Source organism: Lampetra fluviatilis, chromosome 66 (assembly GCF_964198595.1).
Source record: "Lampetra fluviatilis chromosome 66, kcLamFluv1.1, whole genome shotgun sequence".
Lineage (NCBI taxonomy): Eukaryota > Metazoa > Chordata > Hyperoartia > Petromyzontiformes > Petromyzontidae > Lampetra > Lampetra fluviatilis.
The window spans coordinates 3,267,289-3,280,379 of record NC_136340.1 but is presented as its reverse complement, the minus strand read 5'-3'; the positions used below and the strand labels follow the sequence as shown (position 1 = coordinate 3,280,379).

At 48.7% G+C, this 13,091-nt stretch overlaps 1 protein-coding gene across 1 annotated transcript in view; it reads left to right on the top strand.

Moving 5' to 3' along the window:
* Positions 1-13,091, top strand: part of LOC144952144 (retinoblastoma-associated protein-like) — a 194,877-nt gene that overhangs the window by 25,674 nt on the left and 156,112 nt on the right. The window contains exons 11-13 of the mRNA XM_078882548.1: positions 753-821; positions 5,073-5,160; positions 11,331-11,447. Of these exons, the coding sequence (XP_078738674.1) occupies positions 753-821; positions 5,073-5,160; positions 11,331-11,447 (274 nt within the window). The remainder of the gene's footprint in view (positions 1-752; positions 822-5,072; positions 5,161-11,330; positions 11,448-13,091) is intronic.

Sequence of the window (13,091 nt, the reverse complement as noted above, 5' to 3'; positions counted from 1 at the left end):
CAAGTCCAAGTCGAGTCGCAAGTCATCAAATTCATGACTCGAGTCTGACTCGAGTCCAAGTCACATGACTCGAGTCCACATCTCATAGGTGGGACAAAGTCATTGTTATGCAAGTCCAAGTCGAGTCGCAAGTCATCAAATTCATGACTCGAGTCTGACTCGAGTCCAAGTCACATGACTCGAGTCCACACCTCTGCAAAACAGTAAGCGCCGAAATTATCACGACGTATATTTTTTCTAAAGACGCTAACCCACCCCACTTTCGTGCCCAACGCTGACAAACTGTAAGGCCCCGCGATTATCGCTCCGTTTTTATTTTTGTAAACATTTCTTTAAGACCCTAACCATCCCAACTCTCGTGCCTGAGACTGAGAAACAGTAAGGCCTGCAATAGTCGCTACATTATTAAACACAGGCGTAGAGAAGTCGTGCAAATCTTTCGGTCGTTTTTTCACCCACTTCCCGTGATCCAATCGAGCTGACATTTTGCACACAGACTCGTTGTGCGTGACAATAGATTTTCGTGAAAAATTTTTTCCAAAATTTTCCACTTTTTAGGAAAAAAAACATTTCATATTTAATTACCAATTGCTTAATGGTGGCAGGCAATCATCTGACCCATAGGTGGCAGCCATCTCAAGCTAGAGGACGAGAGGACTCTAGCCGCCACGCATATAAAGGATTTATAGTGAAAAACTTTGTTTTTACGGGTTATACTTGTTTCGTAACGCCTACGCCGTACCGTTGCGTAGGCCGCAGGCTCCGGGCAGCCCAACCAGAAGCCAGGAGGCAATGCCTGGACCGCAACAGACGCCAATCAGGTGAGGGGAATATCTCTCTCAGTCTCTCCCCACTGCTCGCTTTCAAGGCCACCACAGCGGCAAAATGTTAACTACCTCGCCTGGTATGCAGGAGGTCGTGGGTTCAATCCTGATCGTGACGACGCCTGCTGTATATTTGGAGTTTGCGTGTCTCTGTCATCGTCGTCACGGTGGCTAGGAGATGTTAACTACCTCGCCTGGTATGCAGGAAGTCGTGGGTTCGATCCCAACCGTGACGACGCCTGCTGTTTGTTTGGAGTTTGCGTGTCTCTGTCATCGTCGTCACGGTGGCTAGGAGATGTTAACTACCTCGCCTGGTATGCAGAAGGTCGTGGGTTCGATCCCGACCCTGACAACGCCTGCTGCTGTATACTTGGAGTTTGCGTGTCTCTGTCATCGTCATCACAGTGGCTAGGAGATGTTAACTACCTCGCCTGGTATGCAGAAGGTCGTGGGTTCGATTCTGACCCTGACGACGCCTGCTGTATATTTGGAGTTTGTGTGTCTCTGTCATCGTCATCACGGTGGCTAGGAGATGTTAACTACCTCGCCTGGTATGCAGGAAGTCGTGGGTTCGATCCCGACCCTGACGACGCCTGCTGCTGTATATTTGGAGTTTGTGTGTCTCTGTCATCATCATCATCACGGTGGCTAGGAGATGTTAACTACCTCGCCCGGTATGCAGAAGGTCGTGGGTTCGATCTCGACCCTGACGACGCCCGCTGTATATTTGGAGTTTGCGTGTCTCTGTCATCGTCGTCACGGTGGCTAGGAGATGTTAACTACCTCGCCTGGTATGCAGAAGGTCGTGGGTTCGATCCTGACCCTGACGGCGCCTGCTGTATATTTGGAGTTTGCGTGTCTCTGTCATCGTCATCACGGTGGCTAGGAGATGTTAACTACCTTGCCTGGTATGCAGGAAGTCGTGGGTTCGATCCTGACCGTGATGATGCCTGCTGTATATTTGGAGTTTGCGTGTCTCTGTCATCGTCGTCACGGTGGCTAGGAGATGTTAACTACCTCGCCCGGTATGCAGAAGGTCGTGGGTTCGATCCCGACCCTGACGACGCCTGCTGTATATTTGGAGTTGGCGTGTCTCTGTCATCGTCATCACGGTGGCTAGGAGATGTTAATTACCTCGCCTGGTATGCAGAAGGTCGTGGGTTCGATCCCGACCCTGACGACGCCTGCTGTATATTTGGAGTTTGCGTGTCTCTGTCAACATCTTCATCACAGTGGCTAGGAGATGTTGACTACCTCGCCTGGTGTGCAGAAGGTCGTGGGTTCGATCCCGACCGTGACCACGCCTGCTGTATATTTGGAGTTTGTGTTTCTCTGTCATCGTCATCACAGTGGCTAGGAGATGTTAACTACCTCGCCTGGTGTGCGGAAGGTCGTGGGTTCGATCCCGACCCTGACGACGCCCGCTGGATATATTTGGAGTTTGCGTGTCTCTTTATCTCTCCTCCATTTTCGCGTGGATTTTTGTCCGGGTCCTCGGGATTTTTACTCGACATTTACAATCGACGTGGCGCGTTCAGAGCATTTGCCTGCTGCTGTAAATTTCCACGCGATGACGACGATTCACTTTGTTGAGCTGTCATTCGTGGCGCCCAGTTTGCTTCTGAAGAAGAGCCGAATAGGTCGGTGGTGCCTTGCCTGGCAAAATAAGAAAATATGTCATTAGACCTCCTTCTTCTTGGTTCTTTCGGTAAAGTCACGTAGAAGGGAAATAATAAAATAATAAAAATAAAACATGATAAAATAATTCTCACGACGTTTCGGCCACAACGCAAGCAGCCGTCCTCAGGTGAAGAACAGGTCTGTCGGAAAGACAGCGTCTGAATGAACAGGTCTGTCGGAAAGACAGCGTCTGAATGAACAGATCTGTCGGAAAGACAGAGTCTGAATGAACAGGTCTGTCGGAAAGACAGCATCTGAATGAACAGGTCTGTCGGAAAGACAGCGTTTGAATGAACAGGTCTGTCGGAAAGACAGCGTCTGAATGAACAGGTCTGTCGGAAAGACAGCATCTGAATGAACAGGTCTGTTGGAAAGACAGCGTCTGAATGAGACTCTGTCTCCCCGACAGACATGTTCTTCACCTGAGGACGGCTGCTTGCGTTGTGGTGGAAACGTCACGAGAATTATTTTATTGTTTTATTTTTATTATTTTATTATTTCATTTCTACGCGACTTTACCGAAAGAACCAAGAAGTTGAATCCCTGCAGTCACGAAAGCTTTAAATCGAAATTTAGACCTCCTTTGCCAGTAACAAAATATATTAATAGGGGTTTTTCCCCTTTTTTCTGGCAAACAAAACTGAAACCTTTTTACAAGGAATCATTTGTGCATTATCCACAATACTTGGGGTCAAGATGTAAACTAAAAACACACTCTTTGAGCTGTGTACGCCGTTTGGCGTCCTCTGGTCTAGCACCAATTGTGACGAGGCTCAAAAGAAAGCCGTCTCTGGAGTGGACCAATCAGTTTCAAGTGTGTTTTTTGTTTGCATTTTGACCACAAGTATTGTGATTACATCTTGAATCATTGCCTCACTTGATACAGCTAATCTGACTGTGACGGTCCCACCTGATGACGGAGACTTGTGTTGCCTCCGAAACGTCGTGATTTTTGTTTTTTATTTTATTTTACTTTCTACGTGACTTTACCGAAAAAACCTAAGAAGATGATTCCTTGCAGTCACGAAAGCTTCAAATCTAGAATATTGTGGTTAACGCACACATGATTCCTCGTAAAAAAGTTTTCAGTTTTGTTTGCCAGAAAAAAAGTGGAAAAGCCCCTATTATTACAAGAAAATATAGTTTAGTCTAAATATCTGTAATGTGAGGATATATCCGGCTCACTGACGTATCACAACTCGTCACGGTGATTGGCTCTGCCGGTCCTGGTTTACAGCCAATGGGGGGAAGCCTGGGGGCGTGGCCCTGACGTGATGGAAAGGTGACAGCTGCAAGGATTGGTTCTGCTGGCTTTGGCCACAGCCAATGGGGAGACGAGTCAGGGGCGTGGTCCCGGGAGCTGACGAGGGAGCCTGGAAGATTCCATGGAGGCTAGCCAGGATTGGTGGAAACGTACCACGTGACCCGGGTATTAAATAGGGGTGGAGACGAACGACACGTGGTCAGAACGGGAACGAACGGAGGAAAGGGGCCACGCGGGAGCGGGGCTCCGAGTTGCCACGTGGCGGTGCGGCTCTCTCTCTCTGTCTATCTGTCCCTCTCACGCTGCCTGCCAGCAGTGTGAAGGAAATGTAACATAAGTTGAATAAAGACGGATTCCAGAAGTCGTCTCAACGAGCTTTATTACATATTTATTACCACTATTTTGAATGTTTTAATTGCAACTCAACGCGGGCACGGTTACAATACGCGCCGATGGCACAACGGAAGGGGATACGGAAACTGGGCGACCGCAAATGCCGGTCTCCGCCCGACAGGACCCCTCCCCTATTCTTTGAGTCTTTCGGTAAAGTCACGAAGATAGGTTCGTAGAAAATAACAAAACCAAAAAAACTACGACGTTTCGATCGCGACACAAGCAGGGCTGACGACCGCTTGTGTTGCGATCGAAGCGTCGTGGTTTTTTGTTTCGTTATTTTCTTCGAACCTATCCACGTAGAAGGGAAGTAATAAAATAATAAAAATAAAACATAATACAATAATTCTCACGACGTTTCGGCCACAACGCAAGCAGCCGTCCTCAGGTGAAGAATGAAACACCACCAAGCTTGGAGCGTATATTTAAGCTGGGTTAAAGGGGGGAGGAAGAAGAGCGCCTTGACAAAAGAATTTGCATATCAAGAGGAATTTAGCATATTTATTATTTTATTACTTCCCTTCTACGTGACTTTACCGAAAGAACCAAGGAGATGAATCCCTGCAGTCACGAAAGCTTTACATCGAAATCTATCAACGTGACTTTACCGAAAGACCCAAAGAGAATATGAATTCCTGCAATCAGTAAAGCTTTAAGTCAAGGACCCCCTCCATATTTATCTATGAGGGGGTCGATAAAATAATTGGGCTCACTGCCCCACCGAAGTTTGGCTCGCGTGCCGGGGGTGGGGTGTGGAAAACAAGGGACGTTTCGATTTGCAACACAAGCAATCGTCATCAGGTGGGAAAACCACTGCAAGAAAGAAAGAAAACCGCTTCGAATCTCGATTGAAGGGAAGGGGAGGGACTTAAGGTTTTTATTTCGTTAACGTTTCGCGATGAATTCCCCAGGACCACGATGAACACGGTTCAGCAGCTGAAGCTGATCCTGAATTCGGCGAGCGATGAACCATCCGCGACGCTCAACAGTTACCTAAGCGTAAGCAACGCCGCACACCGAAACACCGCAACCAGGCACCACTACCGCACACTGACACACCGCAACCAGGCATCCACTACCGCACACTGAAACACCGCAACCAGGCACCACTACCGCACACTGACACACCGCAACCAGGCATCCACTACCGCACACTGAAACACCGCAACCAGGCACCACTACCGCACACTGAAACACCGCAACCAGTCACCACTACCGCACACTGAAACACCGCAACCAGGCACCACTACCACACACTGAAACACCGCAACCAGTCAACACTACCACACACTGACACACCACAACCAGGCACCACTACCGCACACTGACACACCACAACCAGGCACCCACTACCACACACTGACACACCACAACCAGGCACCACTACCACACACTGAAACACCACAACCAGACACCCACTACCACACACTGACACACCACAACCAGGCACCACTACCGCACACTGAAACACCACAACCAGGCACCACTACCACACACTGAAACACCACAACCAGGCACCACTACCACACACTGACACACCACAACCAGTCACCACTACCACACACTGAAACACCGCAACCAGGCACCACTACCACACACTGACACACCACAACCAGTCACCACTACCACACACTGACACACCACAACCAGTCACCACTACCACACACTGACACACCACAACCAGGCACCACTACCGCACACTGAAACACCGCAACCAGGCACCACTACCACACACTGAAACACCGCAACCAGTCAACACTACCACACACTGACACACCACAACCAGGCACCACTACCGCACACTGACACACCACAACCAGGCACCCACTACCACACACTGACACACCACAACCAGGCACCACTACCACACACTGAAACACCACAACCAGACACCCACTACCACACACTGACACACCACAACCAGGCACCACTACCGCACACTGAAACACCACAACCAGGCACCACTACCACACACTGAAACACCACAACCAGGCACCACTACCGCACACTGAAACACCACAACCAGGCACCACTACCGCACACTGAAACACCACAACCAGGCACCACTACCGCACACTGAAACACCACAACCAGTCACCACTACTGCACACTGACACACCACAACCAGTCACCACTACCGCACACTGAAACACCACAACCAGGCACCACTACCGCACACTGACACACCACAACCAGTCACCACTACTGCACACTGACACACCACAACCAGTCACCACTACTGCACACTGACACACCACAACCAGTCACCACTACCGCACACTGACACACCACAACCAGTCACCACTACCGCACACTGACACACCACAACCAGTCACCACTACCGCACACTGACACACCACAACCAGTCACCACTACCGCACACTGACACACCACAACCAGTCACCACTACCGCACACTGACACACCACAACCAGTCACCACTACTGCACACTGACACACCACAACCAGTCACCACTACTGCACACTGACACACCACAACCAGTCACCACTACCGCACACTGAAACACCACAACCAGACACCACTACCGCACACTGACACACCACAACCAGTCACCACTACTGCACACTGACACACCACAACCAGTCACCACTACCGCACACTGAAACACCACAACCAGACACCACTACCGCACACTGAAACACCACAACCAGACACCACTACCGCACACTGACACACCACAACCAGTCACCACTACTGCACACTGACACACCACAACCAGGCACCACTACCACACACTGAAACACCACAACCAGGCACCACTACCACACACTGAAACACCACAACCAGGCACCCACTACCGCACACTGAAACACCACAACCAGGCACCACTACCGCACACTGAAACACCGCAACCAGTCACCACTACCGCACACTGAAACACCGCAACCAGTCACCACTACCACACACTGAAACACAGCAACCAGTCACCACTACCACACACTGAAACACCGCAACCAGTCACCACTACCACACACTGAAACACCGCAACCAGTCACCACTACCACACACTGAAACACCACAACCAGACACCACTACCACACACTGAAACACCACAACCAGACACCCACTACCGCACACTGAAACACCACAACCAGTCACCACTACCACACACTGAAACACCGCAACCAGTCACCACTACTGCACACTGAAACACCACAACCAGGCACCACTACCACACACTGAAACACCACAACCAGGCACCACTACCGCACACTGAAACACCACAACCAGTCACCACTACTGCACACTGAAACACCACAACCAGGCACCACTACCGCACACTGAAACACCACAACCAGGCACCACTACCACACACTGAAACACCACAACCAGTCACCACTACTGCACACTGAAACACCACAACCAGACACCACTACCACACACTGAAACACCACAACCAGGCACCACTACCACACACTGAAACACCACAACCAGTCACCACTACCACACACTGAAACACCACAACCAGGCACCACTACCACACACTGAAACACCACAACCAGTCACCACTACTGCACACTGAAACACCACAACCAGACACCACTACCACACACTGAAACACCACAACCAGTCACCACTACCACACACTGAAACACCACAACCAGGCACCACTACCGCACACTGAAACACCACAACCAGGCACCACTACCGCACACTGAAACACCACAACCAGGCACCACTACCACACACTGAAACACCACAACCAGGCACCACTACCACACACTGAAACACCACAACCAGGCACCACTACCGCACACTGAAACACCACAACCAGACACCACTACCGCACACTGAAACACCACAACCAGACACCACTACCGCACACTGAAACACCACAACCAGGCACCACTACCGCACACTGAAACACCACAACCAGACACCACTACCGCACACTGAAACACCACAACCAGGCACCACTACCACACACTGAAACACCACAACCAGGCACCACTACCACACACTGAAACACCACAACCAGGCACCACTACCACACACTGAAACACCACAACCAGGCACCACTACCGCACACTGAAACACCACAACCAGGCACCACTACCGCACACTGAAACACCACAACCAGGCACCACTACCGCACACTGAAACACCACAACCAGTCACCACTACCACACACTGAAACACCACAACCAGGCACCACTACCGCGCACTGACACACCACAACCAGGCACCACTACCGCACACTGAAACACCACAACCAGGCACCACTACCACACACTGAAACACCACAACCAGGCACCACTACCGCACACTGAAACACCACAACCAGGCACCACTACCACACACTGAAACACCACAACCAGGCACCACTACCACACACTGAAACACCACAACCAGGCACCACTACCACACACTGAAACACCACAACCAGGCACCACTACCACACACTGAAACACCACAACCAGGCACCACTACCGCACACTGAAACACCACAACCAGGCACCACTACCACACACTGAAACACCGCAACCAGGCACCACTACCGCACACTGAAACACCACAACCAGGCACCACTACCGCACACTGAAACACCACAACCAGGCACCACTACCGCACACTGACACACCACAACCAGACACCCACTACCACACACTGAAACACCACAACCAGGCACCCACTACCGCACACTGAAACACCACAACCAGACACCACTACCGCACACTGAAACACCACAACCAGGCACCCACTACCGCACACTGAAACACCGCAACCAGACACCACTACCGCACACTGACACACCACAACCAGACACCCACTACCGCACACTGAAACACCACAACCAGGCACCCACTACCGCACACTGAAACACCACAACCAGGCACCACTACCGCACACTGAAACACCACAACCAGGCACCCACTACCGCACACTGAAACACCACAACCAGGCACCACTACCACACACTGAAACACCACAACCAGACACCACTACCGCACACTGAAACACCACAACCAGGCACCACTACCACACACTGAAACACCACAACCAGACACCACTACCGCACACTGAAACACCACAACCAGGCACCACTACCACACACTGAAACACCACAACCAGGCACCACTACCGCACACTGAAACACCACAACCAGGCACCACTACCACACACTGAAACACCACAATCAGACACCACTACCGCACACTGAAACACCGCAACCAGGCACCCACTACCGCACACTGAAACACCACAACCAGACACCACTACCACACACTGAAACACCACAACCAGACACCACTACCACACACTGAAACACCACAACCAGACACCACTACCACACACTGACACACCGCAACCAGGCACCACTACCACACACTGAAACACCGCAACCAGTCACCACTACTGCACACTGAAACACCACAACCAGGCACCACTACCACACACTGAAACACCACAACCAGACACCACTACCACACACTGACACACCGCAACCAGACACCACTACCACACACTGACACACCACAACCAGACACCACTACCACACACTGACACACCGCAACCAGGCACCACTACCACACACTGAAACACCGCAACCAGTCACCACTACCACACACTGAAACACCACAACCAGACACCACTACCACACACTGACACACCGCAACCAGGCACCACTACCACACACTGAAACACCGCAACCAGTCACCACTACTGCACACTGAAACACCACAACCAGGCACCACTACCGCACACTGAAACACCACAACCAGGCACCACTACCGCACACTGAAACACCGCAACCAGTCACCACTACTGCACACTGAAACACCACAACCAGGCACCACTACCGCACACTGAAACACCGCAACCAGTCACCACTACCGCACAACGCACACCGCAACTGCACGCTGCTACCACACACTACAGTAAAGAAGAACGTTTTTACTACACGCTTTCATTTAACTCACTCTGTCTGTTGTCGTATCCTCAAATCTTGTAACTCAACTTTAACCCACTTCCCAATGTGGTATCGACTGCAAGCTTGGTATACGTATGTCACTGATGCCAATATCGTATGCTTTCATTAAAAATGAAAAGTAAATATTTTAAAACATTATTTTACACGCTTTCATTTAACTCACTCTGTCTGTTGTTGTATCCTCAAATCTTGTAACTCAATTTTAACCCACTTCCCAATGTGGTATCGACTGCAAACTTGGTATACTGATGTCGTACCGATGACAATACTATATTCTATCATAAAATAAAAAAAATTAATATTTTTAGACATTCTTTTTTACATGTTATGTTTCGGCTTGGGTCCAATTGTCCACGCTCAACTAAAGTTGGCTGTAATTGGCCACGGTCCCTTACGCCGTGGCAAACTTCGGGGCTACTTCCTGGAGTCGTGGAGTTCTGCCATTACGAGTACATTTAATAAAAGCGTGTTTTTAAAAGTTTTTTAAAAAACATAACTTACTAGAGTAGTGAGTTTGCAATAATGGAGTCCTGTCGACACTACGCCGTCCCAAAAAATTTAACCCGTAAAAACAAAGTTTTTCACTATAAATCCTTTATATGCGTGTTCAATGGGCCACAACCCGGGCAACACATTGGTCTTTGAAACGGGCGGCTAGAGTCCTCTCGTCCTCTGGCTTGAGATGGCTGCCAGCTATGGGTCAAATGATTGCCTGCCACCATTAAGCAATTGGTAAATAAATAAATAAAATTTTTTCCTAAAAAGTGTAAAATTTTGGAAAAATTTTTTCACGAAAATACATTGTCACGCACAGCGAGTCTGTGTGCAAAACGTCAGCTCGATTGGATCACGGGAAGTGGGGTTAAAAAACGACCGAAAGATTTGCACGGTCGTAAGCAAGCAAGGGTCCCATGGGATGTTGGCTATCAACAACAAGGCAACTCCTACGACTAATTGGGAATGGGACGCAAGCGTAGGATTGATCACCCTGTCGCTGGCCGCCTTTGGGGAGGGTGTATCGTGTGAACGGCCGAAACACCCTAGGAACCAAAGGTTCACTACTGACGATGCGCTCCCCAAATGTCACCAGCCTCACTGTTCATGAACTCTTGGAAGTGCTTGCACAAAGGATGGTAACATCTCACCCTGCGTTCTTGGAATCTAAATGATTTAAGAAATGCCGCCCGTGCCTTGTCGGCCGTTGGCGTGTTTTTTCCAGCGCTGCTCCGTGAACCCCCGTGCCGAGATCGCGCGCACGGTGGAGGATGTGGGCTCTCGCTTCCAGCGGAACTTTGTGGAGGCTACGTCCGCCGGCTGTGCGGGGACCGCCAACCAGGTGAGAGGTTCCACATCGTCGTCGTCGTCATTATAACGTCGTTAGCGCGGTTGGCTACGTCCGGTGCGACACACTACATTACACGACATTCTACACACTACACTACAATACATTATACACTACAATACACACTACATTACACACTACACTATACACTATGCTACACACTACACTATACACTACACTATACACTACACTATACGCTACATTACACACTACACTATACACTACAATACACACTACACTATACACTACACTACACACTACACTATACACTACACTACACACTACACTATACACTACAATACACACTACACTATACACTACACTACACACTACACTATACACTACACTACACACTACACTATACACTACAATACACACTACACTATACACTACAATACACACTACATTATACACTATACTACACACTACACTATACACTACAATACACACTACACTATACACTACAATACACACTACACTATACACTACACTACACACTACACTATACACTACACTACACACTACACTATACACTACAATACACACTACACTATACACTACACTACACACTACACTATACACTTCAATACACACTACACTATACACTACAATACACACTACACTATACACTACAATACACACTACATTATACACTACACTACACACTACACTATACACTACAATACACACTACACTATACACTACACTACACACTACACTATACACTACACTACACACTACACTATACACTACAATACACACTACACTATACACTACAATACACACTACACGATACACTACAATACACACTACACTACACACTACAATACACACTACACTACAATACACACTACACTACAATACACACTACACTATACACTACACTATACACTACAATACAAACTACACTACACTATACACACTACACTACACACTACAATACACACTACACTACACACTACACTATACACTACACTATACACTACACTATACATTACACTATACACTACAATACAAACTACACTACACTATACACACTACACTACACACTACAATACACACTACACTACAATACGCACTACACTACACGACCATTCTACACACTACAAATAAATATCCAAATGAGATGGGGTCACTTTGTTGAGCTATCATTTGTGACTGCCAGCTCGCTTGTGAAAATTAAATTGAATAACTCAGCCGGGGCCTTTGCCTGCGAGGATGGAGATGTTTCCGTGTTGTATTTGTAAATAAATATTCTGATTCTGTTAAAGGTGTAATGGGTTCCGGAGACACTTGTAGAGTAACTTCTTTATTCCAATACAACACTCCCAACAGTCCTGATACTCTGTTACAGCCTAGGTACACAGCCTAGGTACACAGCCTAGATACACAGCCTAGATACACAGCCTAGGTACACAGCCTAGGTACACAGCCTAGGTACACAGTCTAGATACACAGCCTAGGTACACAGTCTAGATACACAGCCTAGGTACACAGCCTAGATACACAGCCTAGGTACACAGCCTAGATACACAGCCTAGGTACACAGTCTAGATACACAGCCTAGGTACACAGCCTAGATACACAGCCTAGATACACAGCCTAGGTACACAGCCTAGATACACAGCCTAGATACAC